Below are 21,585 nucleotides of genomic sequence, written 5' to 3' on the forward strand. Positions count from 1 at the left end.
TTGTGATATACAGTAAAAAAAATTTATTTATATTAAATGAGGCACTAACAAATCACAACTATATTTCAAACAATTGCTGCATCATATGCCTTTTCTGGGAGTCCTGAGGGCAGAGGTGCTTCTAGAACTCCTAGAGCTTCTCTTCACATGATGCAGAAATGTGTGCAATAGGTGTTAATGGGGTACAGTACAAAGCTCCCTTAGCCATCCTTCCCTTTCTTGCTAAAGTATTTGGAAATAGGTCTTTATTTGTGTGTGGAGAAGCACACGCAACATAAATACCAGCTTGCTTGATATTCCTGACATGCCTGTATCCATTCAGGGGAATGCCTGAAGGGCACACAGTGCTATGATGCTTCATTTTCAATCCTCCACTACGCAGGGGCCACAGTGGTTTTACAAACCAATGACCTGCCATCCTCTCAATATTTAAAACTATGCTGCAAGGTTTGGATGGACTGCAAAGGAGTACAGCAGCATCATGTAAATACCTATCATGGTATCATTATAGAAAAACCTAGAGTGAAATCCACAGTTCAACAGCCATGCCATAAAGGCTGCGCAGAAGCTAGCAGGTTAGACACACAACCGTGATGCTAAGAATCCGCTCTCGTTGGAAGAGCTGGAGCAGAAAGAGCAAAGTTAGGATATAACCCATGCCCACAGACAGCACTGCTGGTGACACTGCAAGCCAAGGCTCCTGGACAAAGACCCACTGGCATGCTCTCCAGGCAGCAGAAGCTGTGGCATTCATTTTAGAGTCCAGCACACATTATTTAAGTGCCCTTTTGAATCATGGCAGAAAGAGAATTGCAAGGCCAGAACATGCCTGTGAACACATCTACTTCTCTTACATCTCCAGCCACAGACTTTCAGCAACACTCTTCTCTTGCACTACTCCTGCAGGTGTTAAACTGTGGAAAAATACACTGAGCAGTGTTGGAAGGCTCATTCATCACTTCCTGAGATGGACAAAACACTTTTTTTCCACAGTATTACACAACAGGACCTGAAAGGAGCAGTTTAAGCTATGTATCAGTTATACTGGAGTTAGGACTCCAGCATCCTACAGCCACATGCATCCACTATATAACGTTTCATAAAATTTTGGTACACAGTCTTAAGAGAGCTCTTTGAAAGGGAAGCACATTCAGAACTTCACTGCTTTATCGGTTACTGATCTTTGTATTTACAGCATAAATTTATTCATGACCGATATATAACTGTTTGTTCTCTGCATCAAGTATCTCCTCTTCTCTGTTTTTTCTCCCTAAATATATTTACAGAAAGCTGTTACATCTTCTTCCAGACTTTATTTTGTGACACTAAAGAAATTTATCCTACCTCGCAGAGGATAAATTGTCCCTTTTCATCCCAAACAGGCTTCATCTGCACCTGTTGCAATTTGAATGAATTTTTATTGCAAATGAATGATCAGAACTCTATGCAATATTTTACGCTCAGTTATACCAATGTACTTCCTTCTCTCTGCTGAAAAAAGCTGGTTCCCATACCTTTTAGGAGCACATTTGTTTTTACTGCACCTGTCACACATTTTAAGGTCCCATCTTTCTGCAGTAAAGAGGTAGATGATAAGGTTTTGTTGGGTTTTTTTTTCAACTTAGAAGCAGAAATTTTGGCTATCAATCACCAAATGTGTGAATTTTAATTTTGTATTATTTCATACCTTTTTCATACACTACCATCTCCTAATTATTTTTTAAAAGTCCATTACAATTCTTCTGTTAATAGCCATTTTCCCTAGCTGAACTAACAACTTCCATGTGATACCACACCAAATGCCTTTGGGAAGAAAAGTAAGATGAGACCTACCACAAACCCCTTTCACTAAAGAGTAAAATAATAATCTTTTATTTCTCAAGAATTACATCACTCAAAAAAAAAAATGGTAAATCATTATGTCAGTATATAGTTCAAATTTTTTAACTACTGTTTCAAAATACATCCTAAAGCCTATAATTACCTACATCACTGTTTTCCTCATTCTAAAAAATGAGATACATGACAAAATGTCACGTATCACCAAAATAAATTATTTTTTCCTAGGGAAACACTGAAAATCAAAAGGTGAATAAATGAATAGTTGAAAGCTGCTTTTTTTTTTCTTGAATAAATTTTCCCGATTTAGTCAAGTCTAAAAAAAAAAAAAAGGATGAAAAAACATGTTTCTTACCAACCCATCTGCAAAACAAACAATCTCCTCCCGTATTAGAATACAGATTGAGCCTGGACTGACATGCAGTTCAGAAAGTTTTTGATGTGCATTATCACTACAGGGTGAAGAGGGCAGGGAATTTCTTTGCTAAAAATGTTGGATAAACTTATGAGAGATCTTTTTGAGTATCTAAGTTTAAAAAGGCTCCTCTTTCAAAGCACTTTGTATAATTTGCTTTAACATCTGTGGGCCTGCTGAGTTCCTTCTTTATTCCCGTTTCACTAGACCTATAATTAAACCCTCTTCAAAAATGCATCACTTCAGGTGTCCTAATGAAGAATCCTGAGGAAGCTGGTAATAGTTTGCTGAGGGAGAGCAACAAAGCTGCTTCACTACTTACAACTATTTCTTGTAAGATTCATTCTCTTCAGCAGATGGAGGGCTGCAGTAAAAGACAGAGACACAGGGCTGAAGAGGTCATAAAACTCTCAAGAGCAGGAAATTACACAGGCATATCTGCCAATGTGGTCTATTTATGAAAAGTCATTAGGCGTTCCCAGTCTCTTCAGTTCCTGCTTCCCCAAATAGAATAACAGTATTTTAAGAGCAGTAAACTCAAATCAGCTTGTTTTAATTTAAGCTTATTCCTGCTATTTGCTTTTATGTGCTAAGTGTATAACTCATGCCAAATACAAAAAGTATCCACCTGCTACAGAGGAACCAATTAGATGTATAAGTAGGGAGGGGATTTTCTCCCTTGAAACTTGATCCTGCAGCCCATGGAGAGTTTTGAAGCAGTAAATACTTACTGTAGCATTGATATCACATGATTTGGCTTTCGTTTCAACATGAGCTTTAGCTCCCAACACTAACAGCCTTTGAAGGCCCTGCGTTATTATCCCACAGCCATAAGACATAGGGAGAAGAAGTCACCAGTCTCCCAAGTGCTGCGTCACATGTCGGTTGACTGGACTGCACCGTGGACCCTTCTTCCTCCTTGGCTGGAGAACTCCGTGGGCCTCACGCTTCTTCTTCCTCTCAGGCTCCAGACAGTCTCTGTGAGCAGCTGGACCTGGGCTGCTCCATCAGGGACAGCTATAAACCTTAACAGGAAAATCATTACTGGAGCCACTGGGATTTTTGCGAGAGTAAGGAAAGCAAATTTAGACTAACATCTGGAAGTACAGAAGTGCTCAATGGTCATCAACATGCAAAGTTGCTTGCATAAAGACTAAAAAAAAAGTGATCAGAAGAACTCTGATATCCTCATGCAGTCATCTTATTTGAATGCACTATGAGGTACTATTAGAAGCAGTATGAGGCACTAATAGAAATGAGAAGTTGGAAAGTAAAAGTAAACTTCAAGAAAAGATAATGACTAGATGCTGTTTGCAGTCATCTATTGATTTATCACTTTGATTTGTACTGAGTATAAAAAAAGATGATAAAATACTGACAACAGTAATTAAGTTAGGATAAACAGGGTTGTGCTTTCCTGAATACACCACATTGTATCAATAAATGTAAGAAAAACTTGGAGAGGAATACATTCTTAGAACTGTAAAAGAAATGGTACCTCTGGAAAGTAAATATACCAACTGTTCAAAACAACATCCTTATTACAGAAACCATGAAAACCAATGAATAAATAGGCAATTAAAGAATTAAGACAGAGAAAATTTACTGTATAATTGATATGGGGCCTTGTCTTGTGTCTGTATCTACACACAAGCATATATATACGTACCTACACACACCCCTTCTATCTGTACATTTATATGAGGTTACTTACTCATAACAAAACGACTTCTAACCGGGCACCAGTCAAAATGGGTTCATAAATATTATCAATATATAAATTCACAATGTCCCACAGCTCCTTCTAAATATTTCTAATTTATTTTGCATCCTTCCAACAGAGTTGCGACATTTTACATTTCCCTAAATAATATTTAACAGCAGGAAACAAAGACAACCAGGACCGTAAGACCTGGCAGCCCCTTGTACATACAGCTTAGTGGTTCTTAGACCAGCAGATTCCACCAGGCTCTTCAGGAATTGATGGGAAATGTTCTTCAAAAAACACATATTCAAACACCCTGTGAGCACATGGGACTACTGATCAAAAGTCATCGTGCTCCAGGACTCACTGTTGTCTATCTGTTCTGATTTCAAGGACTAAATGGCTGGAATTCAGTTTGCTCCGAAGTGAAAGGCTGACTAAGCTGTAAAACCTTCACATTAGCTGGTATTATGAAAACTGAATAGAAAATAAATTCGCCCAAACTAAATGCAAAATATAACCTTGTGTATTGCACATCTAAGAAGTGCTTAAGGAGATTTTGGGCATTTAGCTCCCACTGACGTCACTGCTAAATGCCCAAGATGAACTACTTAGGAAACTGCCCAGTAACAGTCACAGAACTGCATCGTATAACTGTAAGTTAAATTCATCTTATTAACTAAATTCTCATGTTTTCAGTTTTACCGAGAGGGCTCCAAATGTGTTGTGGTCATTGGAAAGCCAGACATTCCAAGCTAAATGGAGCACATGTTTCATGGAAGTTATTAAGCAAAGGATTAGAAAACTTTTAATACCTTTTCCCCATAAATCTGCTGTAAATATTCAGACAATTGTATATCTTTCAGAATTGAGACAATAATTTTACCTGATGACTTGATTAAATTCCCAAACCAGATAATTGTTCTTTAAAGAAAAGAACAACATCCAGCTGATGTATTTAATTTATAGCAGACCTTAAAATAAATTGTACAGGTCATTAATTTTATATTGCAAAAGGCCCATAAATTAGATTAAATGCTCAGTTGCATATATTGCACAAGAAAATTAACAGTTCGCATTTGGCTGCCTTCTCTTGGTCATCATTTCTTTGTGAAAACTCTTCAGTAACTTGGAATATCTTTCTCAAGGTAAACTGAGCCGATGAATGATTTATATATTTATTTCTAGGCTATGCACTATGCAATCTTCAGATCAAGGAAAGAATCTGAAAAGGTGGTGTGCTGGGCTCCACATCCTAATGAATATGGGGTTCTTCTAGCACTACAGCTTAAATTTTGGAGTACCTCTGCTGCTTGTAGGTCCCAAAGCCAAGCTTAGTCACAAGATAAAGTCAGGTTTTTGCTACCTGTGAATATGTAGTGCAACTTAGTGAAAGACCAGGTATATTTTATGTGTAGGCCAGAAGAAATGTTAGGGAATCACATAGTTTTTCTTTTGTTCTTGCATATTGAGACATAAAAACTCTTGCCCTTAGCGAAATGCATCTGAAGAGAGCATCTGGAATACCGTCTTCGTAATCTATCCTTGGGCTATGGCACTTCTCCAGATTTGTCCTCTTCTAGGGCCTTCATTATCTCCTTCACATAGACATAAGAAATGCTGACCATAAGCCTTAACCCTTCTAGGCCTCCACTTCTGTTGACAAGTCTTTGCTCCAGGGCAGTGCAGACCTTTGTCTGCTCCTTTGGCCTCATATAAAACTTCCACTTCTACTTCTTCTTCATATCACTGAAGGAAAAATTAAAAACTAGAGAGATGAGAACAGAATTGTAGGAAGGTTTTAAAAAATCTAGAATGGCAAAAAAATACAATCCATAACTAAATTAATAACTTCACACAGAGGTGGGGGGAGTTTTGTTTGTTTTTGAGAGGATTTGGGTTTTCTGTGGGGTTTTTTGGGGATGTTGGGGTTTTTGTTGTTGTTGTTTGGGTTTTTTTTTTTGTAAAGTATATATTAGAGCTCCCATGGAAGCAAAGTAGATTCCCTAATTACTCTCAGAGACTGCAGCTCTACTCAGCAGTAAGCTTGAATGGCATCTTGCAGCAACAGAGAGGAAAAACTCAGTTTTAGATTGCCAAATATTTAAATGGAAGTTAAAGAGCTGTTGGCAGGATGGTGGTGTTCTGACAGAGGCTATCAGCTTGTGTTTTAGTGAGTAGTTCTTGTATATTCAATTTTAAGTCTGTAGTTCCATCACTATGAAGTATATAGAGTGTCTGCTCTGAAGGTTAAATATGAAAATACAAATTAGAACAGTGAGATTTTTTTCTTGTGCCTACACCAAATTTGCTGTATGTGATCCTGGCAAGTCATTCAATGCTCCAGTGCTCCATTGGTAAAATGAAAATAAATATTAGCAGTTACTAGACATGGCAGTTTTGTGACTAAATCCATCAGTCTTTACAAAGTAATTTAATATATGATGATGATGAAACTTATAGAAAAGCGTGTAAATAGTTATTTCAAAATTCAAAGCCATCCATTCTAAATCCACAAATGCTAAGTAAAATATATTACAACATAAATATCAAGAGGGATGGGAGGGAGAAAAAGCACATGACATGACTTTAAATCATGAAATGCACATGAGATTTCTCAGTGTGTTTGTAGAACGATGGCTACTATTCTTCAAATGCCATTTGGCTGGATATATATGAACAGCAGGAATACCTACAGTTCAATTAATTTCTACTAATACTGTGGCAGGTGGGTATCAAAATCTCTAAGTGAGTAAGAGCAGGGATGCCTTGTTACTGATAAAAAGAGTAAGTTGGAGGGGGGTGGGGTGGGTGTCTCTGAACCAGAAACATGTTTTAGGATTCCCGGGAAAGATGAAGACTGGAGCAATTTGCCTTGGCAAACGAAGAGAAATGATCTACCATGCCAGTTAACAAGTTAAGGAAATACAGCCCACAATTGCAGAGGGATGCACAGTGAGAGCAGAACACATTCACGTTCAGCATCCCATTTATAATGAAGCCATTATTTTGGGTTATATCTTAGTGCTTTCAGCTGTGATTTGCAGTACCGCAATGATGGTCAGAGGATAGTCAGTCAAGCTACAAGTTAAACCACTATTGCCACAGTACAGCTGTAAATATATAGAAAATTACCACAGGGTCAGACAAACTCAGCCTGTACTTATCTTTATAATCATTATTCATTTTTTCCCTCTTTCCTCTTCAGAAAAGCATGTTTATAGGAGTGTATGAACAACTGGAACTCTGAAGACATGCTACAGACCGGAAGGGCCCCATTCTGCCTTCCTGGCCTGTCCTCCCCCCATCCTGCCATGCCTTGCTAAAGCAGGTGTTCAGGAACGAAAAAGGAAGCATTACTCGTGAATGCCCAGAAGCATAGCCCAGCACAGACCTGGACAAAAAGTCTTTTCATTCCTCAGATATTTTTTACAAGGCAGCCATTGATACGAGCAGTCACCTGGCAGGGAGATACAGGTTGGGAACCTTCCTTTTCCACTTTACCTGTCCTATATAATTAAGAAGTTTCTGGCATTCCTTAAACTGTGCAACAGACAATTCCTCCTTTCTGTGATTTTCAGGAGTTCAAAATCAGAGAAAGTATCTTTTTTTTTTTGTTTTTACTTCTTTTTAAAGACTGAAAAAGAAACTGAATTAAAATAGAAAATACAATATTTTCCCCTAAAAGGAAACTGCTTCCCTACAGAGCTTCTGAATACATCCTTTCCTATCTCCGCTTTCTGGCTCCCTACAGATTTAAATTAAAGGAGAAGAATATTAGAATACTTATCCTCAAAGTAACCTATTTTTTTAAATGAACATGGATGTTTTGATCTATTTTCTCCAGAATTCCAGGCTAAATAGCCCCACAGAATTAATATGGCTCCTGAAATGTATAGAGTGAGCTGCATCAGGCCTTTAATTCCTGCCAGCGAATGTTCTGATAGCTCTCACAGTCAACCCATGGACTCTGTGCCACTTGCTCCTTCCTTTCCCATTTCAAGAGCCTTAAAGCACTCTGAAAGCCAATACACTACATCTCTACCCTTCCAATTAAGCAAATTACATTACCATAAATTCTAGGCAGACAATAAAAATATAAACATCAGCAACAGACAATCAGAACCTTCCAGCCTCCAAACCCCAAACACCTTCAAAGACTACAATAAACAACTTTGGGAAATGCTGCAAGATTTCAGTACCAAGGTAAAAATCACTCCCATTCACTCTCTTCCTAGGAGCGTACAAGCCATGCCTACTGCCCATGGGAAAACAGTGTCTAGCTGCGCTGTGACCAAAGATCCCACACTGCAATATTTCACATACATTAAGGGTTGTTGAGCACAGGACAGAATTAGAGGGAAGGCTTTGTGGGCTACAGACTCTTTTCAAATTGGCCCAAGCTGCTCTTAAAGGAGTAAACTGTGGCTATGATGAAATATGTGAGAGCACAATTTAACCTCTTTTTTCCTAAATTAAATTCTAGACATAAAAGTCCCTACCAACATTTTAACACCACCTACCAGCATATTCTAGCACAAGTCAGTTCAGTGAAGACTTTACACACGCACTTTTCTTCAAGCACACACTTCTGTTGCATTTTTAAGTGCTGTACCAAATTGAGACTTGCAAGGCTAGCAACTATTTTTCCATTTATAATGAATGTACGTATTTCCTCTCTTTGCCTTCTCCTACTTTATGGAAAACCTCAAAATGGATTTGAATTCTTCTTAAAAGTCAAAAAAACTTTCCCTAGATCTCCAAACAATAGATTACTGGGAAAAGAGGCCCAACTGGTTGGCTCTGCAACTGCACCAGCATCAACCTCAAAGACTCTCAGATAATTAGAGAGATGAAGTTAAAACTGGAGAGGATTTGTGATGATCAATGAAAGATGACTGTGTTAGTGCATGACATAACCAAACACTGGACAATTTCCCTGGCCACAGAGATTTTAAATTTCAGTAGGAATGCTGGCTTAGTATGCACCCCCACTAAGCAGTCCCGTAAAACAGCAGACTAGAGATAAAATAATGAAATTCAAATATAGACATGGGAAGGTCAAGGCTAAACTAAAATAAATGTTTTTATTTTACAGCCTACACTAACTGCAGCAAACTTCTGGAGATAAAGCTGGACATAACTTCCCATCCTGAAGACCTCGCCTTCAGATTATTATCTATGCCTGCCGGGGAGAGGGGGGAGGCGGGGGGGGGAATTTGATTCATTAACATCTCTGGGTCATCCCTTGAAGCTAACAGCAATTTTGTTTGTGTAAAGAGTGGAACAATAAACCATAAATTTGCATTCAAGAAGCAGCATTTAATAAGTGTTTACACTTAAATTTGATGTAAGCTGTGTGTACTTATTGCTTCTCAAGCTCAGGCCACATTTCAGACCCTTGGAGACAGATCATAAAATCTAAGTGAATATTTAGTTCGTGCATCTCCTAAATGTGTCACGTATATCATTAAAAAAAAAAACCAAACAACAATGCCCAGCTCTTAAAGAGGAATGCAACATGTGTGCATCAGCAGATAATTAGTCTCTTTAGTCCTCTGCTGTTACACACTACAACAACATGGGGAGGTAGCAGTCAGTCTTTTCTGCGGGCTAAAAGATCCTTCTCTCCAGAAAATTTTCAGGATCTGCGACAATGCTGCAAAACTTACTGCCACTGTTGTCAATGGTCTGGGACTTTGGGGCCAACTAAATTCTAAGCTCCAAGATCAGAGAGAAATCTTAAACATCTACGTCTTTTTCATTCCACTCATCTGTAGGACACCACTTGCATCAATATTTACTTAACAGTAGCAATGCAAGTGCAGTACTAAATACGGAAAGTTTTCTCTAACTGGAGCCTAGGGATGCAAGCTCAAATATTCCAAAGCATAAAATCTGGTTTTGTTTTCTATTGTTGGTGATGGTTTGTTACGTTGTTCTGGGTTGGGTATTTTTTCCTCTCAGGGACGGCCTTATTAGTCTGGAAGATAATTTAAATTCCTTTTCAAACTAAGAGGAGGGGAACTCATATACTTTGCAAGCTAAGAATAACAGCTTTTTAAAATCTAGTATTTTTTTTTTAAACCTATCAATATTTCTGCAGAACAAACAAAAAACACCATCGGTGATAAAACAGCAGACACTGAAAAGCACTGATTGCATTAGAAGATCTATCAGGTCTGTTTTCAGCCAGATACTTACTCTACAGGAAACTTCAACATGATTTATAGCACCAGAGGCACAGCATTGTATGTGGACTCTGTATAAATACGTGTGTTCTACAGCATTTGTCCATAATCCTCCTGCTTAAAAGTTCATTCAGATACACTCCCAGTAAAAGCTCCTATCATATTTGTGCAGTAAAATAATAGTATTCTACCTCTTAAAATGCTCATTTTCTGAGGAGAATAAACTATTTAAACAGTCAGAGAATTCAAGTCAGCAGTGCTGCAAACTGGTCGCTTTGGAAATCTTTCTTCTAACTAGTAATCACTGAATCTGGATTGTTATTCTTGAAGTTTAATTACAGGAAAAATAATTTTACAGTTTGCGAAACACCATCGCTCTCTTCTCTCCAAGAGCTCAATGGCAAAACCAAAAAGATTGGGACATAATTCTTCCAAATTGTGAAAGTGCCAACCAGCAGAAATCTGACCCAGTATTTGTCTATCCTTCAGATACACTTGTGTTTAGGAAAGAAACTTATTACATTAGACTATAAAATGTAGTGGTTTGGGATCTGCTGGATAAACAGCTGAGAGACACAACCCTCTCCTGGCACAAGCCAGAGTGAGGAGAGGAACATCAGATATGTCAAAATCTACAGCAATCCCAAACTAACCCTTGCTGTCTCTGCAGTAATTAGAGCCCTTAGCAACTCTAATCTGGATTTTTTTTTTTCTTCCAAACAGACACACATTATTGTTCAGAGGTCTGACTGGTATTTAAAAACTCAGATCAGGAAATTCACAGAAGAAGAGAGAAATTAAAGCCCTGAATTTGGTGAAGCAAGGGGAAACTGGAGAGATAACTGGGCTATTGCACAAAAAACAAAGCAACTCTAAGACAGGAAAGGCACATTTTTAACTTTTGCAAGGTAGTCACTTTTTCAAAACTATTTATAAAATTAGGCTATTCACTTACCTCTAGCAGGTCTTCCAAGAATAAGAACATAATAAAGCACATAGCTATGATGATTGTGGGAATAATTGAGAAAGATGCAAGACAAGCATAACCTGCAAACAGCAATGGAGAAGTAGAGCACAGAAATTGCCTGCTGACAAGTGACAGGAACCAAAAGTCTGGGGCTGAACCCCAGACAGTACCTAAACCAAGTTAAGAACATAAGAGGGATTCAAGCTTGCATTAAGACACAACATTAAAGGATTAAAACTAGTCCAAGGAGCTGAAATAACACAAATTCATATCCAGAAAAAAAAACCAACAATCAACCAAACAAAAAAAAAATACCCAACCCCACAATTAAGTACAAATTTGACCTTGGTATGGCAGAACTGCCAATCCTCAGGCATCTCAGCTGAGGCAGAGTATAAACCTGCCTCCTTCCAAACTACAGGACATGTAGGTGGCTGGCTCAAGAGGATGAGAAGAGACAATGGTAGTTCCTTCTCTCCATGCAAACTGACAAGTTTACTACAGGAAGAGGCATTTTGCAGGTTATTTATGGTATTCTAGAAAAATGGCTCTGAATTGAAACAAAACCAGTATTATCAATCCTGTCTATGTGCATGAAACAAAACAGAGGCTGGAAAAGCCAAGTATATTAGGTGAAAAAAGAAACAGATAAAGAGGCTAAGCAAAAACAGGTAAAGAAAGACAAACTTTCAAACAAAGCATACTAAAATTAAAAATTATTTGCTATTGTAAACTTAAACTGTTGTCAACGCCCTTATTATCTTCTGTGGCACATTATACTTGTGGCTGCTGCTATTCTACTCCGTGTCTGAAGATTGTTACGGGGAAGAGCATTACTGATGGCCTGCAGTGCATGGTGGCATGTGGCACAGACATCCATGACACAAACGGTTCCTCATCCCAGGGAAAGTCTTGGTGAGCTAGCTGGTCCCTCCTAGCTATGTGAGTTAATAAATTGTTAGGACAACTTATATGATTTTATTTGTGTATTGGAAAGACGGAAATGCCTCCAACAGCTTGCAGTATTAAAAGTGAAATGAGAAGGTCTGGAAAGGTTAAATACATTAAAATTAGCAAAATTGGAAGTAATTATGTTTTTGCTTAGCTTGATGGTTAATAAGAGAGAGACTCCTTCGATTTTCTGTGGTTGAATCCAAACATGAAAAGCTGTGTACTTCCACAGTTTACAGCTATACATTTAAATGATGTATTATGCAAATTACGCAATACTTAACTAAAGAGCATTGCATTACCTATACTTTATTCATAAAAACTGTTTTTAAAGAAAATGAATAACAGATGTAATAAAAAGTAAATGGAAACTAAAACTGATGATAATCTATAATGGTGATTCACCCTACCTGTTTTCTCCATTTTGAGACTACAACTTTGACCAGTATATATATGTTTAAATAGGAATCAGTAACAAATTGTGTTGATATTGAGATCAGGTTTCTGCAATACACCAAATGCTAAGCTTCTAGTCCATAAATGCCTTCACTGAAAATAAACTGTAAATCTATTATCTTTACAGCAGCTGCAATCTGGAAAATGTGCTCTCTTTTAATTTAGTTGCCTCATGAATATCATACTAACCAAGAAGCAACCTGAATGAAAAATATGGTATAATGTAAAAAAAAAAAAAAAAATCTAACTAGATTATCAAGATGACTTTTTCCTTTTCAGCCATTCCCCGCTATACTGTCATCAAATAAAAGGTTTCTATTTGATAAAATGATCTGGTCTTATAAGGCTTACAGTATGTAGCCAAATTCTCAACAATGGTCTCAATTAGAGATGACTAGAAAGTTAATTTCCCAAGCTAAGTCAAGATTTTGATCTTGTTCAGGTTATAAGTAGATAGTCAATGTTTGCTATAGGATATAAAATGAAATACATACACACACACACACACACACACAAACTCCAAAACAAAGTGCTTCTCAGTTATGCTTAGACATCCTAGTATAATAATTTTAATCTAAAAGTCAAAATGAAAAATTTAAAATGAGACAATTTATCATCATCAAAATAAGACATTCAAAATTACTTGTTTTGACACTTCCCAGTTGAAATATTTGACAAGAGCATGTCAACTTTGACATAATTTTACAATCTCAACTAGTTGTTTCTTTGAACATTTTTTGACTAAGCCTATATAACACCTAGTAGTATTACAGAGAAGTCAGATATTCTACTTTTCCAGAGTTTTTATGTTGCTCTAAGAGGATTTATAGTGCTCAGAGGTCTAAAAATACTGCATTCATTCTCACAATTTTCTTTTCACCTCCCCTACCTTTTCCAAAAATTTAATATTTTCTGTCTCTTTCTCTCTTTTTTAAATCTCACTTGACTAACAAGAGCAGGCCTGATCCATCTGACCTCCAGCATGGGCACATGAGCTACTGAAACAGCGGAAGTGAGGAAGAAGCAACCTCCAAAGCAGGCAGGATGGGTAACGAGGAGATGAACGACAGGAGAGAAGAGCCTTGAAACTCTGAAACCTCTTCTGCTGTGAAAGGATTCCTAACAGAGTGCCTTGGGTTTATATCTCAGGGTGACTGAGGCTGGATTGCAAATACATACTGTCTGGCTTGCAAATTCAAAAGGAGAGTCACATGGACCCACGCAAGAAAGCAGAAACATGCAGCTGGAGAATATAATGGAGCAACTATAGTAATAAAGACTCATGTTGGTTCCCAGTTCTCTATGGAGACCAAGATAGCATTTTCCCATGGATTTTTAGTTGAGTTGCTGACTCATCAAAATAAGAACCTGTGTAGTGATGAATTCTCCTCTCTTTAACACTTCATCCTTCAGAAAACACTGAAGTTACAAGGGATGATGCTTGCCTTTTACAATCAGCCTACTAACAACTCTTGTGAAGAGGAAAGCTGTAATTATTCAGCCCAGATGCAGTATTGCCCATTTACTATTTGCAGGATTCACATTATGATCAAAGGAGTGTGGGGGGGAAGATAATGTTTGAATAGAAGAAAAAATGAAATATGACTCAAAGTGCTTATTACTGGATAACCACTGCATCCTATTCTGCTACTAAATGTAGATTAAACTTCCAACAGAACCTGCTCTACTAACTACAGCAGTAGTTAAAGAAAGCTGTAGTAAAAACTACAAATGGCACTGCATCCCTGTAACATAAGCAGCCCCTTGACACAGTTCTGTTACATCAGGCCTCCTAATGTCAACTGTGAAACAACATATATGTGAAATATTACCAGAAATAGGTTAAATGGAAAGGTTTGTATGTTCCATTTGTGGAACTCTCCCTATTCAAGCCAAGGATTTTTCACTTAATAAAACAACACGGGATAAATGATGTCTGCGTAAAGTCCAAAAAGTCACTATGAGACTATCTCAAAAGAAAAAAAAATTCTGCTTATAATGGAACCTAGGTAGTGTTCATGTTAAAAGATAAATGTTCTAAACCAAGTAAGAAGAAAATCTGATTTTAAAAGCGTTATTTTGTGACATAAGAACTCTAACTAAAGCATAACTTTAAATGTCTTTACCTTGTCTGAAGCCACAGAGAGTGTATGTTAAAATCACATTAAAGCCATATATATCATTGACAAATGAGAGACAGAGGCCTCGAGCTAAGAGAGTACTTGAATTCATGCTAGTATTTTTATCTAGCGGTGGAGTTCAAGGTGAAGCCTTGTGTACTTAAAACTACCCACACAGAATGATTCAAAATAGCTGGGTGAGACCTTGAAAGGTCACACAGTCCGGCCATTTGCTCCAAGGCAGGAACAGCTGCCTTTCTGGATGGAATGACATTTCAGACATATGTTTATCTAACCTGTTTCAGTGATGAAGATTACTCAGAGATAATCTACCCCCCTATCCTTAACATTCAGAAGTCTGCCTTGCTGCAATTCAAGTCATTACTTGTTGTTGAGGACAAGTTATTCCCTTCCTCTCCCTGGAAGCTTTTTATGCAGTTGAAGACTGTTACCACGTCACCCCTTAGTTTTAGTCTCTCTAGCAACGTTGCTTCCTTTTTTTCTTCATATAACACTCTTCAGTTAGTTCACAGATTTCTTAAAGTGCAGTGCTTTAAACTGAAGAGAATCTTACCACTGTCGAGTAGAGCAGATCCATCATTCCTGTGGTGTCTTGTATCTATCTTCCTATTAATTTTCCCTTGATGTAACAACCATCAAGATGTCTGCTACTTTTGAAACTGTGTGTTCAATTCAAGCGCCAAGCCTGACCCCGGGTCTGGCCTAAGAACCTGCTTCAGTTGCCCGTTTCAGAAGAGGAAAAGGTTGGGCCAAGTCCAACTTGAAAACACGCTCCTACGCACTGCCCTTTGGTCCAGGGAGATGAAAATGTTACACAAGCTCTTTCAAACACAGAATTTACAAGGACACTTAGCACAACTGCTTGCTCAGTGTTGACAGCAAGGAGTGCTAATTGAAGCTATGTTTATTAGTTGGATGAGGAAAAACAAAAGAGGAAGAAGCAGAGGAAGTGTTCCATGATGAGACACAGCATCCAGTTCTCACAAACATTACCTCAGGGCAATGTTTTATGCTCATTTGTCAGAAGCCATGAAGAAAAACAAAACCCACGTGCACTTAGCATGGCGCCTCTACATACTTTTCCACCAAAAGTAATCTCCGGGGCTCTTCCAGTTCCTGCTGCGATTATGCAGTTCTCCAGTTTAGCAAATACGACATCTGCCAATAGCACCGCATTAACACTCCCAGTTCAGCCCCCATCAAACCTAATAGTTGGATATAATTTCACACTGCTGGCAAGCTTGCAATGTTGCCTTGTACTGGATGAAAAATGCTCTCCTCAAATTACCTTTTGTTCACTCTGTAGAGAGCCCCCAACACATGCTTACCTTAACTATTGCCTTCTTAAATTGCTTTGGTATTCATTTTCCTTAGGAGGCACGAACCACACCAGTTACCCCAGCTGTGTTCTCCATCTAAGAGATGGTGGCCTCAATAAGTTTTGAAACTGGGGCTGCTAGACAGCTTTCTTTTTGCCAGTGCTTTCAAGGTTACCAGCAGCAGAACTGCTCAGTATTTCAGACAGTCCAATGGAACCATGGTGTCTTTTAGCAAAAATAGAGTCAAATGATGCTTTTATTTGTATCTCTTTTAATAAGAAATTTTTATCTCCTTTGTGGAGAAAAACAGTGGGATTCAACTGAGCATGTTTCTTGTGTGATACCTGTCTTCAGCACAATTCAAAGCAAAGCAACTTTCCAGGCATCACTGCAGGGTAGTCCTGCAGAAAACACAAGCTACAGATACAGACCTCCATCTCCTGAGGTCTGCGCAGGTGCACGGACCTGCAGCACTGTTCCACCAAAAATGTGCCAAAAAGTCCTCAATGAAAATGCTAACTCACCATAGGTCTGCAACTGTTTTCCTCCGTGGGTCTCTCTCATTGCCTGACATGAGGAATTTCCTCATCTACCTCCCTCACGGTGTCAGGAGTCTCTTCCCCTAAAGGAAACAGCCTTATGGAACTGCAAATTTTTTTTAGAGGAATCTCGTATTTAGGCTATACTGCCTCAGCAAGGCAGTACATGTTGTGCCAGCATTTTGCTTTAAACGGCCTGTATGCGTTGCTAATAAATTGTTGCCCAGAACAAAAGAACTTTTCAAACTCTAAGATCTTTTCCGCATTTTCTACATTTGTTTATGGTGTAGAGAGGCTAGTTTCCTTGTTATTTATCATCAAGTCCAAGTTAAGTGTCAGACAAAACCTAGCATCTGAGTCAAGTGTTTGCTGGGTTTTAAGTGCCTGTGTGAGGATGTAAACTCTGAAGAGGAATCCTTATGGCCAAACAAAACCACTATTTTCCCCAAGGGATTTTTAAACCTTCAATGAACTATGAGTATTGCTCTAAATGTGTGGAAATTAGTTTCTGTGAAACTGAATTTAATACCTAAATCAACCTTACCTTATTCTTAATTTACCCACTATTTACTAGCAATATTTCAAATCACCCTTTCAGAGGAAATTACAATAACAAAAATAGAAGGAAGAACCAAGATGAAAGCTAAAAAAAGATGACTTCTTTAGAGGGAATACTTAGTAAAATACATATGATCTGTAAATAGGATTTACTCTCAAATGTCACTGGGATTCTCTAACTCGACTGTCCCCATTTACATATCATGTACAGAAAAAAAAAATCTCATTTTGAATGAAAAGAAAAAAAAAACCTGACAGGTATGTTATCTAATATTGTATTTCTTTTGATACTTCTAAGATAAAAGCTGAAGGTCCTAACGGGTAGTGACCTAAGTTTGGTTTCAGCTGTTTGTTTTTTTTTTAAACAGAGTAAAGCTCGGGGAATACAGAAAATGTGACTATTTCAGCAGTAGATAAATGCTAGATAAACACTTTTTAATAGTCGTTTATCCCATAAAAATAATTCTACCCCTCTCTGAGTGCTGATGCCTGGAGACAGCAGCAACCCAATGAATGTAAATTACACCAGAATTCTGGAATATGCTTTGACAAAAGAAAAATTACAATAACGGTCTCCTAATTCTGACTGATGGCATTTGCAAAAAGAATGCAACATTTGCAAGGCTTGCAAGCAGCAAGCCCTCAGTTACAACAACCGGGAGCGTGAGTTCTTGCACGAGCTTTCAGACCATTTGCGTTCCATCCGTGTCCCGTTCAGTTTGGTGACTGTAAAGCACACATGCACACAAATCGCATGTTTAAGAGCCTTCACCCTTGACGTACGGCATTTCTGTCACCGCAACGCGCGCCGGCAGAGGGGAGGACGGACAGGCGCAGGGAACGCGCGCTCCCGCGGAGGAGCCGCCCCCGCGCGGCCTCCGGTGCGCCCCCTAGCGGCGAGCGCCCCGCTCCTCCCAGCGCAGCCTCCTGCGCTCGCACCTCGCTCACAGAACCCCTGCATCTTAAAAGCACCCAGAGGCAGCCAGGCAAGTTTCCTCGTGCCTAGAAAAATGATCTGACTTCTATTGATCCGACCTGATTCTACCCAGCAAAGTAATTCCGAGGAGCTGGCAAAAAACCGCCTGTGCGTTTCTGTGTTGGAATCATGGCATGTCCCTTTGGAAGCATCCTCAGACACCCTCTCCCGGCTCCAGCTCTGCCAGGGCGTAGCAAATCTTTGCATTTCTCAATAGTGCTATTTCATTAAGTTTCAGTAAGGTGTTTGCTACTAAGTATTCGAAAAATAGGTCAAAACAGCCTCCCTTTAAGAATTTGCAGTGACTTCAAAGACTTATTTTCTGCTTCTAATTTTTCAAAGGTTTTATCTGAGCTATCTGAGGTATACAGCAGATACTAAATAGAGTAAAACTTTGACATAGTGCTTTTTATTTTGACTCACAGATCCTGAAGTTGAATTTCCCTGGCTTTACATAACAATTATCCTCTTCTTACTGATTAGACACAGTCCCTGACTGCATTTTTTTTTTACAAAGAAAAGCAGTATTAAAAACAAACAAAAAAAGGAATGATGAAAACATGTTAACTACAACTCTGATTATGTTATGACATTTAATTATTGCTGTCTTAATACAGACTTTTTAACCAAGAGGGAAGGAAAAGACGCCAAGGTTATAAACATCTAGCTGTCAAAACTGACATCAGATTCTTCATCTTACGAGTTGAAGAACACAAGCACTTGGTACACTTTCTTCAGAATGTATTAAATATCAAAATAATATTTGCCTGATTGTAAACTCCTTGGTACTTCATATCACATTCAGGAAGACACAAGACATTAATCAATGATTTACAGATAAGCAACCTGTTGGTATGCCTTCTATTTAGCACCTCCTGATGCAGACTATTACAACTAAACAGCCTAAATCAGTGATGTGCAGTGATTATTTGTCCACTGATAAATTATATTTAATTTAGTCAGCACCGATATTTTATTTTCCAGATACAATGGCTGGAAGATTAATAAACTTTGTGAGCTCAGTCCACTGCCACACAACACAGTAATTTTAATTTTCTAATCTCACTGCCACACTTTATTTTTCCTTGTAACTAACACTAACAAATACCAACATTTGTTGCTTAAAGCCGTGAGAGCAGCAGCAGCGTGAATTTTGCAGCAATACACGAAAAGTCTCCTCTTGGTTTTTCCCTTTGGCCCCAAGTGACACGTGAGCCCCAGCAACCTGCTGAGCTACCTTGTCATGTAGCAATTCCCAAACCCAGTGGTAGGCCCCTGCCTGGGAAAATCCCCGCTCTTGTCTGGCACATTATCTCACCAGACGTTTCAAATAACTCCCCAGTCTCTCGTGTTCGGGTCAGTCACGCTGTGACCGCAAAACTCGTCATATTTGTATCAAACCTTTTAGAAAAGGAAGAAGGGACACTTCTGCTGCACCATAAAGGCCAGTGGACGTGTTTCATCTGATAATAACCTGGCTGGTATTTCGAATATAAAGGCACAGCTTTTGAAAATATCTAGAAGCTGCTGCAGCAAGGTCCCCTGACACCCAAAAAACATTACTTCCCTCACTTGTTCCTTAAACATCCATCCGCAAACACACCGAGCTTTTTCCTTAGCAGCTTTCCCCTCCGCAGCACAGGAATGCGGGGATGCAGAAGGCTCTGGTGATCAAAAGGGAACCCCGCGCTGTGGGAAACAGCAGCCCGGGAGAGAACAGCACAGGTGCTGCACGTCCTGCACTGACAGGTGTCTCCGAGAAGGGCTGACAAGGGGACCCCGATACTGTCACCAGCAAACTTCGCCAACAGAGCGAGCCCCACGCTGCCAACCAACAGGTCCCACAGCTCCGTGGGGCTTCTCCCGTGCTCTCCCTCCTTCTGCCCACGGGTAGACTGCAAGCTGCTGCGGGGGAGGAGAGGAGAGTGCCCGCTAGCTCTTCCACGCAGGATCTGCAGGGAAACTTTGCCTGCCCTTCCACGGCTGGCTGCCGGGAGAACAGCGGGGCCCCACGGCCGGCGTGAGGCGGGGGGGGGGTGGGGGGGGGTGGGGGGGGTTGCCGGGGCTCCCAGGGGAGCCGGTGCCTCCCTCTCTCCCTCCCTTCCCGGCGCTTGAGGGGAGCCCGGCGGGGAGGGGAGGCTCCGAGGACCCCGCGAAGGGGCTGGGGCGGGGAACAGCAGCCGCTCCCGGTTGATCGTGGGGCAGATTTATGAAGGGAGGAAAGTCTCGAATTCTTACTGAAATTAAAAAAAAAAAAAACAACAAAACCAAAACCAAAACAAAACAAAAAAAAAAACCCAACCCATGAAGTAATGGAGAGCTCTTTCCGGAGAAGCGAGAGGAGGGACGGGTGAGAAGCCGGGACCGCGGCCGCTCCGAGCCTCCCTCGGGAGCAGGGGGAGCCCACCCCCAAACGGCGTTCGGGCTCTCCAGTTGCGCGGCTCGCGGAGCTGCCGGCGGAGGCCACATTGCGCCGGTGCTCCGGCAAAGCGGCGCAGCTCCCTCCTCCAACCCCGGTCCCAGGCCCGGCCCCGGTCCCAGCCCCAGCCCTCCATCCCTTGGCCCGGCCGCGCTGCCCCGGGCTCCGCGGCTCTGCCCGGGCCGGCCCCGCCCGGCAGGTACCGGCCTCGCTTACCGCGGCTCTGCCTCGGCGTCTCCCCGCCGGCGAGCTGGCAGCGCTCGCTCAGGCACTGGAAAAGTAATAGAAATCCAGCGGCTAGTTTGCTCCTCCGCAGCCTCGCCATAGCACGGAGCCTGCCGAGACAACTCTCCGGGGTGCTGGCCGCTCCTCGTCGGGGGTGGGAAAGTCCGGGGGGCGGCGGAGAGCAGCCCCAGCAGGCACCGAGTCGCCCTCCCCTCGGGCCAGCTCTCGTTTAGCGGGGCGGCAGGGACCAGCCGCCGGGGCTGAAGGCGCTGGAGCGGGTCTGCGGGGCGGCGAAGCGCGGGGGGGGCGAGAGGGGGGCTCCGTCCCCCCAACTCGCACGGCCGCGCCGCTCTCAGTCCAGCGGCATCACCACCGAGGAAAACAAGCCCAGCCTCGCCTGCGAAGTGCCAAACTCTTCCCTCCTCGCAGCCTGCTGATAGATTTTTAGGAGAGCGGCTGAGATCCTCCCTTCCTGGCTTGCCCCCACCCAGCTCCCTTCCCCCGCAGGGTGAGGCAGGGTGCCTTGGGGAGGGACCCTCCCGGACCCTCCCCTCGGTGCACCGCCACCGACAAAACCCCTCCGAGGGAAACGAGCCGGGAAATCTTCCAGCCGGAGCCGACGGGCCAGCCCCGAGCCCCGTGGGGAGCAGGACCTGGAGGGCGGGTGGATGCGCCGCGGGAGAGGATGTGCGGGCGGCGGGGAGGCAGCAGGAGAGGAGCAAGTTCTCCTCTTTCAGGGCGGTTTCTGTGACCGGCCGTGCTGGCGCGGGGTCGAGGGCAGCCGCGGGAGGCGGGCGCTCCCCCGGCCCACACCGCGCCCCCTGCCGCCTTGCGCGCCCGCGCTGTTGTCGCCGCCCGCTGCGCAAGGGCGAGGCGGGGGGGGG

General features: G+C 41.3%; 1 protein-coding gene across 1 annotated transcript in view; it reads right to left on the reverse strand.

Moving 5' to 3' along the window:
• PLXDC2 (plexin domain containing 2) overlaps nt 1–21,328 on the reverse strand; it is a 278,317-nt gene extending 256,989 nt beyond the window's left edge. Inside the window, exon 1 of the mRNA XM_086742185.1 lies at nt 20,693–21,328. Within this exon, the coding sequence (XP_086598311.1) occupies nt 20,693–20,801 (109 nt within the window). The 5' untranslated portion in view covers nt 20,802–21,328. The remainder of the gene's footprint in view (nt 1–20,692) is intronic.
• Between the last annotated feature and the right edge of the window lie 257 nt (nt 21,329–21,585).

The sequence above is a fragment of the Chlamydotis macqueenii genome, chromosome 2 (genome assembly GCF_036417535.1).
Source record: "Chlamydotis macqueenii isolate bChlMac1 chromosome 2, bChlMac1.mat, whole genome shotgun sequence".
Lineage (NCBI taxonomy): Eukaryota > Metazoa > Chordata > Aves > Otidiformes > Otididae > Chlamydotis > Chlamydotis macqueenii.